This window comes from Sorex fumeus, unplaced genomic scaffold (assembly GCF_029834395.1).
Source record: "Sorex fumeus unplaced genomic scaffold, SorFum_2.1 ptg000072l, whole genome shotgun sequence".
NCBI classification, from domain to species: domain Eukaryota; kingdom Metazoa; phylum Chordata; class Mammalia; order Eulipotyphla; family Soricidae; genus Sorex; species Sorex fumeus.
The window spans coordinates 40591240-40610037 of NW_026606129.1; the positions used below are offsets into that span (position 1 = coordinate 40591240).

Genomic DNA, 18798 nt, shown 5'->3' on the forward strand with positions numbered 1-18798 from the left:
CACTTTCCAGGACCTTTGTGGATCCCACCCCCGACACACACACACACACACACACACACACACACACACACACACACCTCTGAGTGCCAGGGGAGACGCTGCTGTGACTTCCTAGTCACTTTAGGTCTCTCTCCTGCCCCCCATCCCCAGTAAAAACTTGTGTATGTGCTACCAAGTCTGGATCACTCCGGGGGTCCCACTGGTGAGAAGGGGGCTCTTAGGCCAGGAAGCCTCCTATGACATTGCAGAGCAGCATGAGCGCCACAGAAGGGCTGTTTTCTTGCTGGGGAAGGTAGCAAAGGAGGTGCCGGGGGCTCTCAGACACATACATGTACACTCAGCCATGCGTGCGTGCACACACACACACCTGCACACACGTTTCCTGGGGATTGTTGCGGCATCCGGATATAGAGACCACACGTGGCTTAGTGTTAATATTTTTATAAAAACCCTCACTCTCGGGCCAGCTGGTGGGTGGGCGCGCTGCAGTGAGGTTCTAACGGAATTGAGGACGGCTCTGGGAACGGACTGGCTCAGGGGTGCCCAGAGAGTCAGCAGCACAGACCAGGTGTCCCAGAGTCAGGCAGAGCAGGCCTCGGGTTCTGAGTCACAGCGGGGAGGCAGCCATAGGCCCCATCCCCAGACGTGGACCCAGGGCTGGGACTGCCTGAAGAAGCTCTCACCAGACTCCCCACGCTTAGCAATCCTGCACAGACACCTTCACAAAGAGGGTAGCAGATGGGTGCTGGTCTCCGTTCTTGGACAAGAGGTGAATGTGGCGGAATCCTGGCAGGGTCATGCAGGGGGAGTTTCAGTCACCCAGGGCACACGCTCAATGGGACTGCTGGCCCCAGCCCAGCAGATGCCAGGCCCAGGTTCCCCACTGGGCAAAGACTCACCCTGCTTGAGGCTGTTCAGGGGGATGGTGCTCTGGCCAATGAAGTCGTTCTTGGATGAGGCGTCGTAATCCTCCACCACAAAGCGTACGAGGGCGAGCTCGGGGACAGCCACTTCAAACTCAAACTCCTTGTCCCACCATGGGTTGAAGCCTATGGGGGAAGGGCCTCCCCGTCAATGGCCCGGACACTGGCTAGGGTTGCAGGGTCCTGAAGGGCTGAGCACCTACCGTTATTGGTGACAACAGGCGTGTGGCGGCTCGCCACGTCACGCCCCACACCATGGATCTCCACCGTCACCTTGGGGTCCACAATGGAGTTCTTGCTCTTGTTGACCTTGGGCAGCTGCTGCCCTGAGATGACCTGAGGGAAGGCAGAGCACAACAGGAGAGTTTGGGAAGGGAACGGAGGAAGAAGGGAGGCCCAGCAGCACCTGCCCAGCCCCCTTCTGTGGCTGACCGTACCCTAACACTGAGCCGCTTCCGCCTCCACCAGGGCCCTGGAGCCAGGGCATTTGCGTTGAAGGTGGTGTTGGGGTCTCGCAGGAAGTCAGGTTTCAGCACGTACCCACAGGACCCGTTGTCCTGGAAGCGCCCCTGGTACACGTCCATCTCTGGTCCCGGAGTCTGGAAGTTCAGGGCCACTACAGGTGGAACAGGGTCTCAGGCTGCAGGCTGCCCACTCAGGGGCCCCTGAACCTTGGATCCCTCGGTGAGGCATCAGTGGGGTCTGGCATCACATCAACTCTCCTGCCACCCTAACTGGGCTGCCATGCTGACCTCACTTTCTCTCTTTTTTTTTTCTTTTTGGGTCACACCTGGCGATGCACAGGGGTTACTCCTGGCTTGTGCACTCAGGAATTACTCCTGGCAGTGCTCAGGGGATCATACGGGATGCTGGGAATCGAACCCGGGTCGGCCGCGTGCAAGGCAAACGCCCTACCCGCTGTACTATTGCTCCAGCCCCTGACCTCACTTTCAACTTCCCATACAGAATCCAAAGGTTTAGGGATATGCCAAGGGGCATCAACGACTTATGGTGAGTGGACACTTCCAAGCTGATATTGCCAGCTACTAAGCCCACACATCCTTGCTCTGGGCCCTGCTTGGGTCCCCGAGAAGCTCCGAGCACCCACATTTCAGGTCCTCTCCCAGTCACAAGCAACCCCTACCAATCTGGCAGCCCCCGTTCCACATGTCCACTGGGTGGTAGTTGGACGAGTCTGTCCTCCTCCCAGCGGGGTAGATTCGGCTCAGATGGTTCACGTTGTGGCGGACAAAGCTGTTCCCTGAGGGGAGTGTGGGTCAGTGACGCCAGCTCAGCCTGCCCACAGCAGGGAGCTATGGCTGCAGCACTGCCAGGCAAGCCAGGCTCACCGGATTCCTGGAGCAGGCGAACAGCGCGATTCTCGGAGAAGGACACCATCTCATAGAAGGCCTGCTCAGGGCTGCCAGGGCTGGAGAAGCCCCCAAAGTGGACGCTCTTGCAATAAATTACAATATCGGAGAGTTCCTTCGCTAGCCTCAGCTTGTCCTCCTGGGGGCCACGGGGAGGCCCGGGTTAGATTGGGAAGGTGAGGTAGGGCGGGCCCTGAGAGCCAGAAACCCAGCGACAGGGACAGAGAGGGAGACAGAGAGAGGGGAGGCACAGGGTCTGAGTGACAGCCCCAGAGAATTGGCACAAGCAAACATCCCGAGGGCTGATGGAGGCTGATGATGAAGGAGGGACCCATGGCAGCCGCCACACACCTCCCCAAGGCTCTCCCTCAAACCTTGGGCTTGTGCTGGACCCGACTCCTCACTGCTTCATCCTCCATCTCTGCAGCCTCATCTTCATCTGAAACGGTGGCCTCTGGACCTGCCTCCCCTCCAGGGGGCACAAGACCCCCAAGCTTTTTCCCCTTCAGCAAGATCTTCCCCTTCAGTTGCTAAGGATGGAGAGAGCAGTTGGTCAGGGCCCACTTGGCCTTCCAGCCGGTCCCCTGCCTTCTCCTCTGAGCACCCCCATCCCTCGGTGCACCTCGGGGGAAGGCAGGCTGCTGGTGACGCCCTCGAGTGGTTGGTCCAACAGCAGAGGGCCCAGGATGCTGCGCAGGTGGCTAGCCATGACGCGCTGCTGCTCCAGGCTGCAGTGGTTCTCCAGGGACAGGATGACCGGATAAGGGGAGGCCTGCAAGCCCCAGGGCAGGTTAGGAGGTTGGGGTAGTTGTCCCTACCATCTACTTCCTCCCCACCACCTCCGACAGGCAGAGCGCCCACCTTGAATGCATAGTCCCGGATGGCCCTGAGCACGTCGCAGAGGAAGATTTTGGAGGTGAATGTGTAGCCATGGTAGATGACAGGTTCCAGGTTGGGCCCATCCCAGCAGTCGAGCTCCACGCAGCGGCAACCTTTGCAGAGCGCCCTATTGGCAGAGACCCAGCTCTCAGCATACCACGCACCCGCGCAAAGCCCCGCCCCCGCCACCAACCCGTGCAAAGCCCCGCCCCGCAATGCCCCGCCCACTCCAGAACCACGCCCCACGCCCACTGTCAGGTCACGCCCCCGTGACGCCACGCCTCCTGGCCTCACCGGATGTAGGCTTCGGTGCTGCTGGGCCCAGTGATCTGGTCTTCCAGCAGGTAAGTGTTGTGTGAGGACGACACCAGGTAGTGGCTGAGCGGCTGGTTCATGTCCTGGTAGACCCGCCGGTGCGCCAGGCTGAAAGCGCTGCCATCGGCCGACAGCAGGTACATGAGGAAGCCGTCCTTGGTCATCTGCCGCTCCGCCTTGGCTGAGAAAGAGGAGCCCAGCACGTTCAGCTCCGAGGGCAGGGGTCCCCCGCACCCCTGGCTTCCCTGTCCCGGGCTGGTCCCCGATGCTCTAGGAAGGGGGTGTATTTGAATCTCCCAACCAAACTGTGACCAGCCCAGGGCGAGGCCCTCCCTCTAGGGCTCCCACCTGAAAGTCAGGGCCTCGTTTTCTCTGCACCTTCAGACTGGACCCCCCTCTCTCTGTGCCCTATCACATCCCAAGGCCGGGCCCAGTATAGGTGCAAAGAAAGGGCCAGGGCAGTGCGCTCTCTCTCTCTCTCTCTCTCTCTCTCTCTCTCTCCCCCCCCCATCCCCCAAGATCCTCAGAGCCCCCCTGCAGGTGGAAGCTGGTGGGGGCAATGATGGAGAGGCTGATATCCCATGGCCTGCTTTCATAGGGCAGGTACACGCTGACCTACGGTCTGCTAGGACCCCACCCAGTTCCCTTCTCTGGGCTGCAGTCTTTCCAGGGGTCTCCCAGCCCGATGAGGCCCTGCCCAGGCCCTTACCAGTCTCACTGGGCTCATAACGCTCAATGAGGGAGAGGGCCAGGGCTGGCCCCGCCTCCTCCTCCCGCTGCTGGTGCTGCAGAAACGTCACCAGCTGGCCCACAGACATGGTCTCCCCAGAGCCTGTGGCTTCCGCAAAGATGCGGTCGATCTCAGCCCGCTGGGTGAGCATCTTGTAGAAGACCTCAATCTCCTCGTCCTCTAGGGAATCGGTCTGGGAGTGGTCGCATTCCTGCAAAGCCAGGATAGCCGGGTGCACAGGGCTCAGAGCCGGCCCCGGCTGGGTCAAGGCCTCTCTGCCTCACTGACCACCACCCTTCCCACCTCACCCTGAAGATCTTGCGTGCATAGTTGTCATCCACCTGGATGTTGAGCTCTTTCAAGAAGTTCTGCAGCTCCTTGAAGCTCATCTTGTTGTCCTTGTTCTTGTCAGCCTTTCGCAAGCAGGAATGAATCCAGCTGGACGAGAAGTAAGGAAAGTACCTAGGAACCCTGGGACCCTTAGGCCCTAGCTGGATCCCTGCCTCAATCCTGGGGTTAACTCCTGAGTCCAGCTGGGCTGAGACCACCTATGGACACAGCTCCCTGTAGACCTAACCTACTTGATGTCCAGCTGTTAAGACAAAAGCTGGTGGTCTCTTTAGCAGCAATGTTACATCCTCTTGAAGAGGGGTTTTTCCTCTTCACTGGCTTTGAGTCTTTCACATGTTGAAAACATTTTCAAAGTATTACTTATGCCCCTACTTCTCTGTTATCTCCATTCTCTTGCTCCTCAGAGAGAACTCAGTGTAGAGCAAAGACAGGGGGACACAGTTGTTTTTTTTTTACAAGATAAGACAGTTGGTTATTAGAAGAAATCACAAAGGAAGTAATAATTGATGTCATAGGAATGGCTTAAATTCTGAGATTCAAATAAAAAGAAAAAGAGAACTCCACCTGGAGTTTTTGGACAGACCAGAGGAACTGTTTGCAGCAAAGTCTTTAAAGGATTTATTTAAAAGAAAGACAGTAGGAGGGGACTGAGCATTGGCTCAGTGGTGAAGTGCATGCCTTGAATACGGGAGACTCCAGTTCGATCCATCCTTGGGACCATGACAAAGAATAGCCCAATATAAATAATTCAATGAAAAAAGCATAAACTTAGCGCTTGCAAACATGATGGTATAGCCCCCTCCATGAAGCATGGAGACAAGGCTGGTCTCCATAGATGGCCGAGGTGGGGAGCAGGGCACACGATCTAAGTGTATGTACTAGCAGAGACAAAATTGCCTAATGATGTATATCTCTGAATGCATCCTCTTGAGAAGCGACCCGTGACTGTAATCATAGATTTCAAACTTTGGAAATGAGACACAGTTTCTCAGTGAACTTAAGAGACACCTCAGGGCTAGAGCGACAGCGCAGCAGGTAGGGTGTTTGCCTTGCACATGGCCAACCTGGGTTCGATTCCCAGCATTCCATGCAGTCCCCCAAGCACCACCAGGAGTAATTCCTAAGTGCATGAGCTAAAAGTAACCCCTGTGCATCGCCGGAGTGACCCAAAAAAAAAGAGACACCAGAGACCTCTCCTGGCCCTGTCATGTTAGGTCACTGTGAGAAGACAGCTCTCTGCCAGCAAGGAGGCAAGCCCTTACTGGAACTGCACCCTGGCCAGCCCCCTGACCTCGGACTTCCCGTCCCCGGTGCTGTGGAAAGGTCATTTCTGTTGTTTCAGCTACTCTGTCTACTCTATTTTGCTGTAATAGCCCCTGGTGTTTCCTCTATCCCTAAATTGCACTAGGGACCCCCTGCAGCCAGCAGCCGTGGGCTGGGCCCGAACCCTCTGCCAGGATACTGTTGTAGCTTCTGCCGCTGGTCCATGGAGCCCGAGTGGTGGATGATCTTACGCAGCCCCTGTACCCAGTGCTGGGCGTCTGCGGGCGATGGTGCGATGAGGTCCAGCGTGTTGCGCTGGTCCTTGAAGACGATGGAGAAGCAGCGGTCATCAGGCACATCGCGGGCAAACTTCTCCAGGCCCTCCGTGCGGTGCCCCATGCGCACATCCTGAATGTCCTCAATGGAGACTGCAAGAAGGGGATGGAGTGGGAAGAGCCGGCCACGAGGGAGGCCAGCCCTGCTCTTGCTCCTCACTCCCTGGGTCAGGGCAGGGGTGGGGGGAGGGGCTAGCAGCCCGGCCTTGGATAGAAAGGAAGGAGAGAGGCAGGAGGACAGATAACAGGACACAAAAAAAGAGGAAGGCAGAGACAGAGGTGGAGAGAGCACTGAGCCAGGGTAAAAGGAGACCCGAGCCAGGGTGTGGTTTCAAGGCAGCGGGTGCATAGGGCTCTGAGAGGGGGATGGGGCAGGGGGGGCTCTGAGAACCTCAGTATCCAGGGCCTCCTGGCCCCCATGAACTCCATGTGTGTGGCCCAGACTCCGGGCTCTGATGGGTAGAGCCCTGGACCACCTGGGTGCAGGGGTGCCTCCTGACCCTCCAGGCCACTCTCCAGCACAGCACAGCCAGACTGGGGGAAGGGGGAAAGGGAGGATGGGAGGGGACCAGGAGACAGGAGACAGGAAGCTGAGACTTGGAGTTCCCAGGCCCAGGAGGAAGTACAGATTCCATCGCCCTCGCCAGGGCCTTGTCCCCTCTGGAAGCCAGACAGAAGGAATGGCTGGTGGTGGCAGAGCTGGAGGAAGAGACTGCATCTGTCCGAACTCAGTTTCCCCATGGGCGGGGCACATTTGTTTCCCAGTGCTCACCCCTCAGAGAGGAGGTCAGAGCCTCTCCAGGCCACATGGCTCCCTCAGCACCTGGGGCACCCCAACCTGGGATCTGCCACCCCATCCTTGCCTCTGCGCCTATGCACGCATGGAGTCCCCCACCTCTACCCCACCCCGGGACTCCTGCCTCCTGCCAGCCCAGCACAGCTCCCTCAAGGGCCCAGGTGCTGGCACACACTGGCCAGGGGCTCCCGGATTCCCTGGGGCTCGGGGCGTGAGAGGCACCCGAAAACCATAGGAAGCCCCTTCCAGAGCAGAGCCCCAAGAACCAGTGCCAGGGACAGTGCTGATGTGTCCTCCAGCTCCAGGCCTGCTGCCACAACCAAGGCTCAGGGACCCTGCTAGGCTCTGGCCCTGGAACCTGCCTGAGTCTTGCCTCGTTTCTGGTCCCTACGCTGGCAACAACACCTCGCTCTTCCGCTCTGGGTCCCGAGGCCCAGCAGCCCACCTTGCTTCCTGCCCCTCTGTCGCTGAGACTCATCCCACCCCCCAGACCCGCCCCCCATCCCCCTCAAGGGATTTCCAGGGGGGGTCTGGGGAGTAAATCCCAGCTGCTGTGGTCCCCCCAGTAAAGCTATCTCCAGCCACCCAGGCCATTTTCATGTAGATCAGTTCAAATTCAGCAAAATGAAAGATTCAGTTCCTCAGCCACGTCAACCGAATTTCAATCCTCTGTGGCCACAGGCAGTGAGAAGTGCTGTATCAGAATATTCCCAGTGGCACAGAAAATCATTCCCAGATGGCATTGGTCTCACAGTCTCGTCACCACCACCCCCCGTTCCTCCAGTAGAGGTGCCGGGGAGACCTGTCACTTCAGACTCACGGAAGGATCCTGTTTTAAAGCAGTGCCATAGGGGCCGGAGCGACAGTACAGCAGGTAGGGCATTTGCCTTACACATAGCCGATCCCGGTTCAATCCCCGGTGTCCCATATGGTCAGTCCCCTGAGAACTGCCAGGAGTAATTCCTGAATGCAGAGCAGGAGTAACCTCGGAGCATTGCCGGGTATGACCCAAAAAGCCATAAATAAATAAATAAATAAAGCAATGCCACAGAACTTTTTTGCCTATACTTTCTTCACAGGCCCCAGAGATAGGATAGTGAGTAGGGCATTTGACTTGCATGGGGCCAACTAGAGTTCAATCTGTGGCATCCCATATGGTCCCCTGAGCACTGCCAAGAGTGATTCCTGAGCACAGAGCCAGGAGTAAACCCTGAGCATTGCCAGGTGTGGCCCCAACACAAAAGCAAAACAAAGGAAAGCACTTTCTCCTCTTCGGCCTGACCCGGGGAGGCGGGGGGGACAATGACCTCAGGGAGGTACCCAGTCAAGGCCCCATTCCACCCCAGCCCAGGGAGACACTATGTCCTGTGGCCCCACCTCAGCCCAACATGACACCCGGAAGGGCCATATCTGCACCCGGACTTTGGGCCTGGCTTTGTCCCTCCCACTCCTGGAGGCTGTCAGTCTAGCTTTCCTCCTTCCTACAGCCGTCTGGGCCTGCTCCTGTGGTTTCCAGAAGGTCTGGCTCCTTCTCCTCTGTGGTGGCGTAAAATGACCCCTAAAAGGCATCAGCATCTCCATCTGCGCTGCTCAGCCCCACCTAGGTCTGCCTCTGTCCCTCGGACCCCCTCTGTTTCCCTGTCTGTGGTCCTGAGCCACGGCCCACCTCTCCTCCAAGTCCACATTGGCACTCTCTGGCGCCCTCCACTGCCCCAGCCCAGACCACACTCCCGGGGCACTCACAAAGCTGGGACTCAGGACTCCGCATGACCTTGCGGGACTCCTGCCAGATGGTCTTGCAGTCCTCCTGCAGCTTGTAGAAGCGCTCTCTCCGCCACGAGCTGGACTTCACCTTCAGGAGCTGACTGCCCTTCAACAGGGCCTGGAGGTCCTCGTCACCCTGCAGGCCTGGGCCGGGGGGAGGACACCGCAGGTAAGATGCCACCCCCTCCTGAATCCCTCCTGAATCTACCAGCCCTTGGGCCCACTTTCACCACCTCGTCCTCTGCTCTCAGTTCACTTCCTCCCGTCGACTCCTGGAGCGCTGCCTCCTCCAAGGAGTCCTCTTGATTGCCCACTCGGCCCAGGCAAACCGTTGTTCCCAACCACTCAAAGTCACCCTGGAAACACCGTGATGTGCCACTCATGTCTGATGAGGAGGGCAGTGACGCCAAGAGTACCTTGGGGGACCAGACCCCTAGGAAATGGCCTGGTTATTCGAAATGAGGTGGGCCCCCTCCTGGTCACACTCAGGGCTCAAAGGGACCTGAAAGAAGCTGGGGCCGAAAGGTCAGGCAGAGCAGGAAGGAAAAGGGACAGCTATGATGGCTTCCAGAGGTGAGTGGACGCCAGCACCCACCCCAACCTCTGTAGCTCTGGACGCACCAGTGTGGTCCAGGTGCCCTTCCTGGCCAGCAGTGTGACCTGAGCAGGTGACTTCCTATTATGGAGCTCACCCTCCCTTGTCTCCCATCCACCTACAAGGAGAGTGCGCGGGTGACATGAGATACAAGCAGAATCTGGGAAGGCCTCAGAGTGACGGAAGCCATCGTTCTTGCTGTCCATGCAGTGGCTGTGGATACCCTGGCCCACCCATCCCTGTTGTCCCCTTCTCACCTGGACCAGCAAAGGTGAGTCTCTCATCCTTGCCCGGGAGAAGCAGAGGGCAACCTGTGTTTGGCCAGCTGGGTAGTCCTGGCCTGCTCTGGCCACTCCATCTCTGAATTGCCTGAGTCCAGGACCCCCAAGGCACAGTGCAGGTCCCTCAGCTGTGACGAGAACCCCAGCTGCCCCCAGCCTCTGCTGGCTCTCTGCTGCTCTCGGAGACCCAGGCGGTCTCAGAGCCGTGACGGCCTTCATCCCAAGCAGGCACCAGAGGGCCCCAGCAGTCCCTGCACCAACTGTGATCAGAGTGTGAAACCTGCACCTTAAGGAGCCACCAGTGTGAGGTAGCGACAGATGCACGCAGATACACGTGGCTGAGCATCTCCCACATCTCGGTGCGGATCAGGGGCTGTGTGCAGATCTATTCCACATTGGCTGTGGCTGTGTCCGTGTCTGCCACGAGTCTATCTCCATCTGTTATCTCCTGGGCCACACTAGCCGCAGCCGAGTCCCACAGCCAAGTCGAGCCGAGCTAGAGCCAGGACGCCACACGCTCAGCATCCTGGACCCTCTGCTTCCAGGAGAGTGCCAGGAAGTGCCCTCTGCACCGGCCCGGGCGCTGATAATGCCCCCCCATAACCCCACCCCCCATAATCTTTCCCACTCCATGTATCCACCACTTCGTCCCACCTGCAGTCTCTCTGTCCCTGCCACCAGGGTTCGCTCGTGTGGGAACAGGGACAGGGTCTGGTGCTACCACCTCCTCCCCAGCAGCACTGTTGGAGGGGGCTGTTCTGGCCAGTCTCCGGTGACTTCCCCGCCTTCATCCCATCACTTTGTCAGTCACTTTGTCACTCCGTCATTTCCTGGAGCCACATTCAGCCCCTGGAGAGGCCCAGGGGGAGGAGTGGGGGCTGCTGATTGGGGACCCCTCTCCTGACTGTGACAGTGGGACTCAAGACAGGGGACCGGGTCAAGGAGACAGTGACCTCAACCCTTGCAGGGGCTCCATTGTTGAGGCTGGGGGCCGGGGGGAGAAGGGGGTGCACCTGGACCTCCTGCGTGGGCCACACAGATGGGAAAGTGAGGAGGGGGCGGAAAGCAGAAGGCGTACCCCACCCTTCAGTTCTGGAAAACACCAAGAGGAGATGACAGGTCCATCCTGTCCTGGAGCCAGACGAGGACCTATCTGCAGCCAGGCAGAGATAAACCCCTCGCCGCTGCCCATGTGGCTTCCGGAACATGAGCCTCAGTCCCAAGGTGGATCCTGAGCCCAGCCACCAGCCCAGGGCACCAGGCAGTCTGGACGGCACCTCCCTCTCCCTCTCAGCCTCATGGAGGCCCTTTTGCTTCTGAGGCCACTGGGCCACCTTTCCGACCCGCTGTCTCCCTCAGCACCTAAGAAGTCTACGGACACTCCTCACCCAGACCCCATGTGCCCAGCTGTGGTTCTTTCTCCTCTTGTAGGGCTTGGGGTCCGCATCGCGCTATCCCATTCCATCCCCCACTTGGGTATGTGGCACACCATCACAGCTGTGCACTGGTCTCCAAGGCCACACCAGTGACCATCCCCACTGGGTCACCCACGTCACACCCTTCTGCTCAGCATCCCCCTGAACTTAGAGGATATCTTGGGTCACAGTCATCTCTGAGTCCCCCGCATGGCCCTTGCAGCCTCACAACCCTGCCCAGGCAGGCAGCCGTCCACAACTGGTCATACCAGGAGTCATGGCCTGGTACCAAGGGCGAAGGGCCAAAGAGACACACTGGGACCCACAACTACAGTCACCCCCCCACACACTCAGCCACACAACCTAGAACAGATGCTGAGCCCCACACTGTGTCACATGGAGACACACACAGGGCAACACAAGATGGGATGTAAAAACGTCCTCATGGTCCCAGCAGCGGCAGCCATCATCATGATAACAGCTAATACCTGCATGTGACACAGTTCTTAATCCCTTCTGCAGCCCTCAAGGACAGCACTATCATTATTCCCATTTTACAGATGAGGAAATTGAGGCCCGGGGAAGCTACATGGTGGAGTCAGGACTCAAGAGCCTACCCTCAGAGCCAGCACCAAGAAACATGACTCTCAGGCAGCCCCCTACTCGGGGACACACTGCCACCTCAGAAAACCCACCTAACACACACCTCATAACAGAGCGGCTGCATTGCTTAGGCCACACACTGCTGTCCCCGTTGTGCTATCCCATTCTGTCCCCCACTTGGGTACGTGGCACACCATCACACCGGTGCACAGTGGCGACCATCCTCACTGGGTCACCCACATCACACACTTCTGCTCAGCATCCCCCTGAACTTGGAGGATATCTTGGGTGACCGTCACATGCTGGTGGCCATTGATCCAGTGTTACCTGGAACCTGTCAACAGGCCAGGCAGGGGCTCTGCCTCACCCCTCCTGTCACAAAACCCACACACAGCCCAGCTGCAGAAACAGCCCCTCCAGCAAGTGACACCCCCAGTCACTCCAGCAGTCCAACAGAAAGCGGGGCTCCAAGAGCTCAGGTTCGCGGGTGCCTGCTTCCCTTACCTAATCTCTGCCCATTGAGCGCTGCCACCTTGCGGCTCTGCTCCTGTAGGTAGAGCTCTTGAGAGCGGCTCCGGCGCCGGATCCCTAGGCACTGCATGACTCTCAGTCAAGTTCCAGCTGCCGCCGCCACCGCGGGCCGGGTGAGCGCGGCCACCAGAATCCGGCTCAAGCCCAATGGGTGGACCTACACGAGGCGGGGACCCGGGGCGGAGCCGAGGAGTGCGTGAGCTGGGCGTGTGCTGGGGTGGGGCCTAGTTGTGTGTGGGCGGGGCCGGGACTGGGGCGGGGCCAACTCGGGGCGTGGCTAGAGGGAGGGCGCGGTCCTATTGTAGGTTTGGGGCCAGAGAAGCATCCGGGCGGGGGAGAGGAGCAGCCCGAGCTCAGGAGGTGGGGAGCGCCGCAGAGCAGGAATCGGGTCCTGGAGAATGCATGGGGGCGGGGAGGGGTCTAGAGAGGGGAGACTCTTAATGAAAGGCAAGACAAACGACTCAGAAAAAAAACTAAATTACAAAGAAAACCCATAAACCAGGAAACTAATAAGCGGTTTTAAAAAAAAAATCAGTGTTCAGAAAGCAGGTTGGAGGCGGAGCAAGAGCCGAGGAGGAGGGGCTGGGAGGCGACGTGGAAGTCCAGTCAAAGCCCGGAAGCAGTCCGAGGGCGGGGCCAGGGCCCAACGGGCGAATGCGGGGAGGGCCCATCGCCCTAACGTCAAGTTTTGGTCCGGGGAGAGGCTGAGCCTCGCGCGCTTCGGGGGGCGGGGTCACGTCCGGGGGGCGGGGTTTGGGCCGCGCGTTCCAACCTTGCTCTGCTTTGGTCCGGGCGCTGCAGAGGTAGGGCTCGGTGCGAACAGCCCCTGGGAAGCCTCGGGCATTTTAGCCGAGGACGCGAAGGGGTGAGGTGAGGCGGGCCCCGGGATGGAGCTCGGGCCAGGGGCGGCCGAGACCGCCCAAACATGCCACCAGCGAACCCCTGGGTCGTAACTTGCTCTTCTTGCCTCCCTTGGGGTAGCCTCAGGCCGGCCAGTTCCGCATTGGCCGGCTCTCAGTTTCCCCCGCCCCGCTGGTAATCCCGGAGGTTGGGAGTCAGCTTGGAATTCTGGAAGGGGGCCAGTGGGGTTGTGGAATGCCGATCTCGAAAATGCATTTACTAGCTGGCATGCCTCGATAAACACCGGAGAACCACGGCAACGTTCCACAAGCGCTGCAGTGTGCTCGGGAACAGGGGGTCCTTTCATGGAAGTCACAACTTCCCTTTCATTCAGGCAGCCACTGTTTATTGAGCCCCTACTGTGTGCCAAGGTCAGGACACCACCCAGAAGCCTGACTCATTCCTCTTTCTTACTCTCCCAATAGTTCCTCCATTCGCCTCCCCGGCTTGGGCAGTGAGTCACTGGAAAAGCTGGCTGTTAGCAGGCAAGCACACAGCAGCAATAACAATAAACCGAAAAGCAGTGGCTTGCCAGGCTCATGCCGCGGAGACAATCATAGGCAACGTGTTAGTGTGGATGAGCTGAAATTTATGGGCACAGACAAGTTGTTCTTCACGTGGGGAGGAAAGAAGTGGAGTGTAAAGAGCGTGTTTTAGAAAACCCATTCAAGCGGTGTCAACTCTTTTTTTTTTTCTCCTGATGTCAAGGATCAAACGCAGGGCCTCATATATGCAAGACCTTTGCTCTGCCACTTGGCTCACATCCCCTGGCCCTAAGCTTCTAAACTGGAAGAATGAAAACAGACTCAATATAAGTGGCTTCATTTGAATTCTTGCATATTTTATTTTATGCACATAAAAGCAAGTTCCAGGGGCTGGAGTGATAGCACAGTGGGTAGGGCGTTTGCCTTGCATACAGCCAACCCCGGGCGTTTGCCTTGCATACAGCATCCCATATGGTTCCCTGAGCACCGCCAGGAGTTATTCCTGAGTGCAGAGCCAGGAGTAAACCCTGTGCATTGCCGGGTGTGACCCAAAAAGAAAAAAAAAAAAGCAAGTTCCAGGGGGCCAGAGTGATAGTACAATGGGCAGGGTGCTTGCCTTGAACATGGCCAACCTAGTTCCAACCTAGTTTCTCTGGCATCCCATACAGTATGCTGAGCACTGTCCCAGGAGTAATTCCTGAGCATCGTTGGTGGGACCCAAAAACAAAAATATAATAAAAAAATTTTAATGCTTAAAAATAAAAACATCCCAAAAGGCTGGCGAAAAGAACAGTGGGCAAGGCATTTGCCTGGCACGCTACAAGCCTGGGTTCAATCCCCAGCACACCATATTGTCCCCCAAGCACTGCTATGTGTGGCTCAAGAAAAACAAAAAAATAAGTTCCCATATTCACCTAACAGCCAAAGTGATCAATGTGTTTATGTACTCTGGGTCTGGATTTGAAAGGTGACTGAGGTGGGGAGAGGGCTAACCACCAGTTTATTCTGATGACTCTAGAATCATCATCTCTTCGGACTGCTGGCTTTTTAGCCAGTGTAGCTCTCCTGTGACCACCAGAGTTTTATCCGCAGAACAGCACCTGTGAGATAGGTATTACAAGCCTGTGGATGAAAAAATAAACAACAGGCCCTGGGGCTGGAGGGCGTTTGCCTTGCACATGGCTGACCCGGGTTCAATTTCCAAGCATCCCATATAGTCCCCCAAGCACTGCCAGGAGTAATTCCTGAGTGTATGAGCCAGGAGTAACCCCTGTGCATCACTGGGTGTGATCCAAAAAGAGAAAAAAAAAAAATGACCCAAGAAGCAAAGGGAATTAACTCAGGGTCGCACAGTAAATAGAGGCAAAGCTTATCTGGAGCCCAAGTCTTCTGCGACCAAGGTTGGGCCTCTCCTGGAACCAGCCTTCCACCTTTCAGTGCCAGCTACTACAGTGAGGCAAGAAGGGCAAGCTGGAGAGAAGGTGAGTGAAGATGGAGGAGGTCGCTGAAAGGAGGGTTCTGTGAAGTAGCATCTTTTCAGGCACATCTGAAGACCTGTTGCAGAAGTCAGTGCAGGCCAGACCCAAGTGCAGGCAGCAAAGGAAGTGGGTAAGAGAGAAAGCCAGGGATTAGAGCATCATTCCAAGACCTTTGGAGGAAAGGGATGGAGCCCTCAGTTCCTGGGCTAGTTCTGGTTACAATTTTCCTACCTAAGACTATTTTCTCATCCCATTATCTCCCAAATCCCTGCAGATAATCATGATCCCAGGGGGTGGTGGGCTTTGCCTGGAACTGGGTACCCACTGAGACCAGTCACTGTTCTAGCTGTTTTATAGGCACTGCCTCATGCAATTCTCTCAGCATCCCTATGGACCAGTTAGTGCTTCAGTGTCCCATTTTACAGACATGAAAATGAAGGCAAAAAGAAAGCCAGTGCTTTGTCTGAGCTGAAAATAAGAGTGAAGGCTTGAACTCACGTAACTACTCAGCCTTTGGAATCCATGTCTGCTGCATGGGGGGGGGGGGGATGGCGGGGAGAGAAGGGACAGCTCAGAGTGTGCAGGGCTGGGAACCTCCCAGTCAATGAAGTTCTTTCTCTAGAACACTCCCCAGTGCCCGAGTCGGAGAGTATGGTCCTCTAGCACATGTCCAACACTGTGGGACCCCCAACTATGAAAGGGATGCAGACTCCCAGTGAGTGTTTAGATGACCAGGAAGTGGAACCTAGGGCCCAGTGACACCCTCTGCCCTCCCCAGCCCATTCTCCTTAACCGGTTTCTCCTTCCTGTCTGCTTTGCAAAGGAGCCTTTCCATGAGGTCAGTTACGGAAAGCCATTAGGGGTGCTGAGGTCAAAGTGGCGGGGGCTTCAGGGAGACTGCAGAGGTGGTGGTGTCTGGGCATGTGGTGGGCCAGGGCGACTGCACCCATGTCACAGACCCCACACGCTTCCTCTCTAGGACGACACCCAGGTTGTGGGAGAGCCGGGGGACACAGGATGGTACCTGCTCCTCACTCCTGGCACTGAAGTTGTCAGTCAGCAGGAGCTGACTAAAAGCTTTCAGGAAGCAAGCCTGTTGGGGCTTCCTGGAGGAGGTTGCCGGCACTCACCAAGGGAGAAAGCAGATCTCCTCTCGGAGTGACCTCGGAGCTGCCCAGTCTCCCTTGCTACCGGCCTGGCAGGAGCACAGAGGACACCTCTGGCCAAGAAAAGCTGAGGACTACACAAAGGGGCAGGGACTAGATGCTTTCAGGAGCCCAGGCCAGTAGCATAAGGGAGACAGTCTGAGCCCCGGCATGGTCTCCCTAAGGCCAACTGGCCACCCTGAGACGCATAGGGTGGCTGATCGCCCTCCATCCGAGGGGGTCCTAGTGGGCTGCTGGAGGACTCTGCCTTTCTCCTTCTCTTCTATTATGTCTGTGTTTGGTTGGGGATGGAGTGGGCACTCAGACCCACCAGCCACACCCGTGCCAGGAAACAGGACGTTAAGCAGCCTTTGTTGAGGGATTCAACCATACAGGGTCAACATTTGAGGATCTGAGTGACAGATGTTTGGAGGCCCCAGGAAAGCAAGTTCTTCCTAGACTGATGCCAAATGCCCAGCCCAGACCGCGGGTCCAGGTGGAGCCATAAGACCTCAGATTCTTGAGCTCTGGAGCCACAGCAATTCGGCCAGGAGCTGGCGGGACCCAACTCCGCAGGACGAAGGGTGGAGCCAGTGAGCAGATAGGAGCTGAGCCCCAGCCCGGCCCACCTAGGCGGTGCGGAGGGGTAAGGGCGGGGGGCACAATCCGACGGCTCCGGCTCGGCTCGGCGGGCACCGCGGCCTCCGATGGCCGAGCTGAGACCTAAAGCGGCACACAGGGACCGTGGCGGAGCTGGCAGCCACCCCGCCCCGCCCCTGGATCCCGCAGCCCCGACACACCCGCGCGGCTGACGCGCTCCAGGCACGCCAAGACTTTGGGGGAGCCTCTCGGGACGCTCCGGACCGGGCGGGGAGATTTTGCTTTTTTTCACCGAAGCCTCTCCCTGCTCGGCTCAGGCCAGCTGAGCGCCGGCCCTTGGAGCGCTTCCTCACCCGGGGTCCGGGGCAGCCCCCGAGGCAGCTCTTCCTCCCTGCACCCCCTACCTTCCCCCAACTCCGGGGGCTAAGACCCAGAGCCGTGTCCTCCCGCGCGCGCGCACGCGTGCGATCCCACCTCTGGGAGGGGAACTAGCGCCGAGACTTCCCCAAAAGTGACCAAAAGGCTACGGGACGGGACGGCCCAAGAGGCCGGGGGTCCCCCGTCTGTGTCCCGGAGCGGCTTCGGGCGCGATCGGCCCCCTACAGAGTCTCCCCGCGCGTCCCCCCAGAACTCACCGTGCAGGGTCAGGAAGTCCCGGCCCGAGTCCATACCCGATATGGGGGCGCCGCGGGGCGCACGTGTGTGCGGCGACTATGCGGGGCGACTCACCTCCTCGCCCAGCTGAGCTGGTGCGACGCGAAGACACTGCGGGGGGCGGAGGCAGGAGGGGCAGGGGACTCCGCCCCGTCCGCCCCCTGGGCCCGCCAACCCGCGCGCCTCTCCCCGCCCCGTCCGGGGGACCCGGCGCTGCGGGTGGGGAGGTTCGGCCCAGCCCGCCAGGAATAGCCGGATCCTCCCGTTTCCTCGGCTGCGGCCGCCGCCCACAGCCCCCCGGCCCTGTCATTACCGCGGGCCGCCGGGGCCCCACGCCCTGCCTGCGGCCGCCTGGCCAGAATCGCAGCGATGCGCTGAGAAGCCCGGCGTCATCCCGGGGACGCGCCAAGCCCGTCCGAGTGCAGCGCCGCCGAGTCCTCCCGGGCAACCCGCGAGACCCAAGAGTCCGCGTGTCCTTCCCGGGAATGGGCTGGAAAGCGCGCCCGGAGTTCCCGGGAAAGGAAGAGGGCACCCCGCATCTGCGGCAAAGCTTCCGCTCCGGGGCGCCTTTGGTGGGAGGCCGGGGAAGAGGTAAATTTAGAGCCGAGGGGCAAAGGGCAGCTTCCTCTGAGACCCCCAACCCTTACCCCAAACCGCTGGCAATCTGCGGAAGAGTGAGGGACGGGGCTGGGGTGACAGCGATTTCTCAGGTGCCCCTACTTGTACCCCGACTCCCATCCTCAGTTCCTACAACCCAGACTCCTTGAGGGGTGGGGTATTGGGGTCACACCTGGCAGTGTTCAGGGCTTACTCCCGCCTCTGTGATCAGGGATCACTCCTGGTGGTTCTCAAGGGACCCGTTGCCCTGTCTGCGAATGAACTGGACATAGCCCAGGGGTCAGTGAGGTGGTCTGGAATGCAACTGACCCTGTTGGATTTCCTGTATATGGCCCAACCACTCCCACAGCCCCCAAGTAAAAAGGTATGAGACTGGTTAGACTTTGGGTCTGGGAGTTCCTCACCTCCCCAGCTTTCCCTCTGCAGCAATTCTAGCTCTTTACCGGCCACTTGATTGGGGTCTTGTCCTCCGGTAAGACCACCCCAATCTGGGACAGGCCTTGAGGGGCCCATCCAGCCTTCTTCCATACTGAGATGAGCAAAGCCATGTTGGCAGGCCCAGCCGTGGAGCCCCCGTTTCAGGGCGGTGGGGAACAAGGGGGTGAGATCCTGTCTCTGCTCTCACCTCTCCGAGACCAGGTCACAGACTCCAGCCACCACTACCACCACCACCATCACCACCACCCCCCCCACCCACCCTTGGGGATGCCTGGTACCTTCTGACACACCTGAGCCCTACAAGCCCTCTATCTGCAGCCAACCCTCCT

The 18798-nt window shown here is 58.4% G+C and overlaps 1 protein-coding gene across 2 annotated transcripts; it reads right to left on the reverse strand.

Annotated features, from left to right (window-relative positions):
- Positions 1-425: 425 nt before the first annotated feature.
- PLCD1 (phospholipase C delta 1) lies at positions 426-17682 on the reverse strand. Of its 2 annotated transcripts, none has more exons than XM_056129418.1 (15): positions 17395-17682; positions 8706-8870; positions 6031-6259; positions 4526-4655; positions 4197-4428; positions 3467-3668; positions 3155-3299; positions 2916-3065; positions 2668-2823; positions 2273-2432; positions 2068-2184; positions 1361-1539; positions 1127-1259; positions 900-1049; positions 426-786 (listed from the first exon to the last, which is right to left on the reverse strand). In XM_056129418.1, exons 1-15 carry the CDS (start codon positions 17426-17428, stop codon positions 698-700), a joined length of 2271 nt encoding a protein of 756 aa, XP_055985393.1. In that variant the 5' UTR covers positions 17429-17682; the 3' UTR covers positions 426-697. The 2 variants fall into 2 exon arrangements, with proteins under 2 accessions (XP_055985393.1, XP_055985391.1); XM_056129416.1 differs by lacking the exon at positions 17395-17682 and adding an exon at positions 12125-12261.
- Positions 17683-18798: the final 1116 nt, after the last annotated feature.

Excerpts from the sequence above, each read along its gene's own strand:
- PLCD1 (XM_056129416.1), bottom strand. The coding sequence starts at position 12,221 with ATGCAGTGCCTAGGGATCCGGCGCCGGAGCCGCTCTCAAGAGCTCTAC. Across the intron at positions 8,871-12,124 it reads GCTCAATGGGCAGAGATTAG|GCCTGCAGGGTGACGAGGAC; the intron begins GTAAGGGAAGCA and ends CCCCCGGCCCAG. Across the intron at positions 3,066-3,154 it reads TCCGGGACTATGCATTCAAG|GCCTCCCCTTATCCGGTCAT; the intron begins GTGGGCGCTCTG and ends TGGGGCTTGCAG.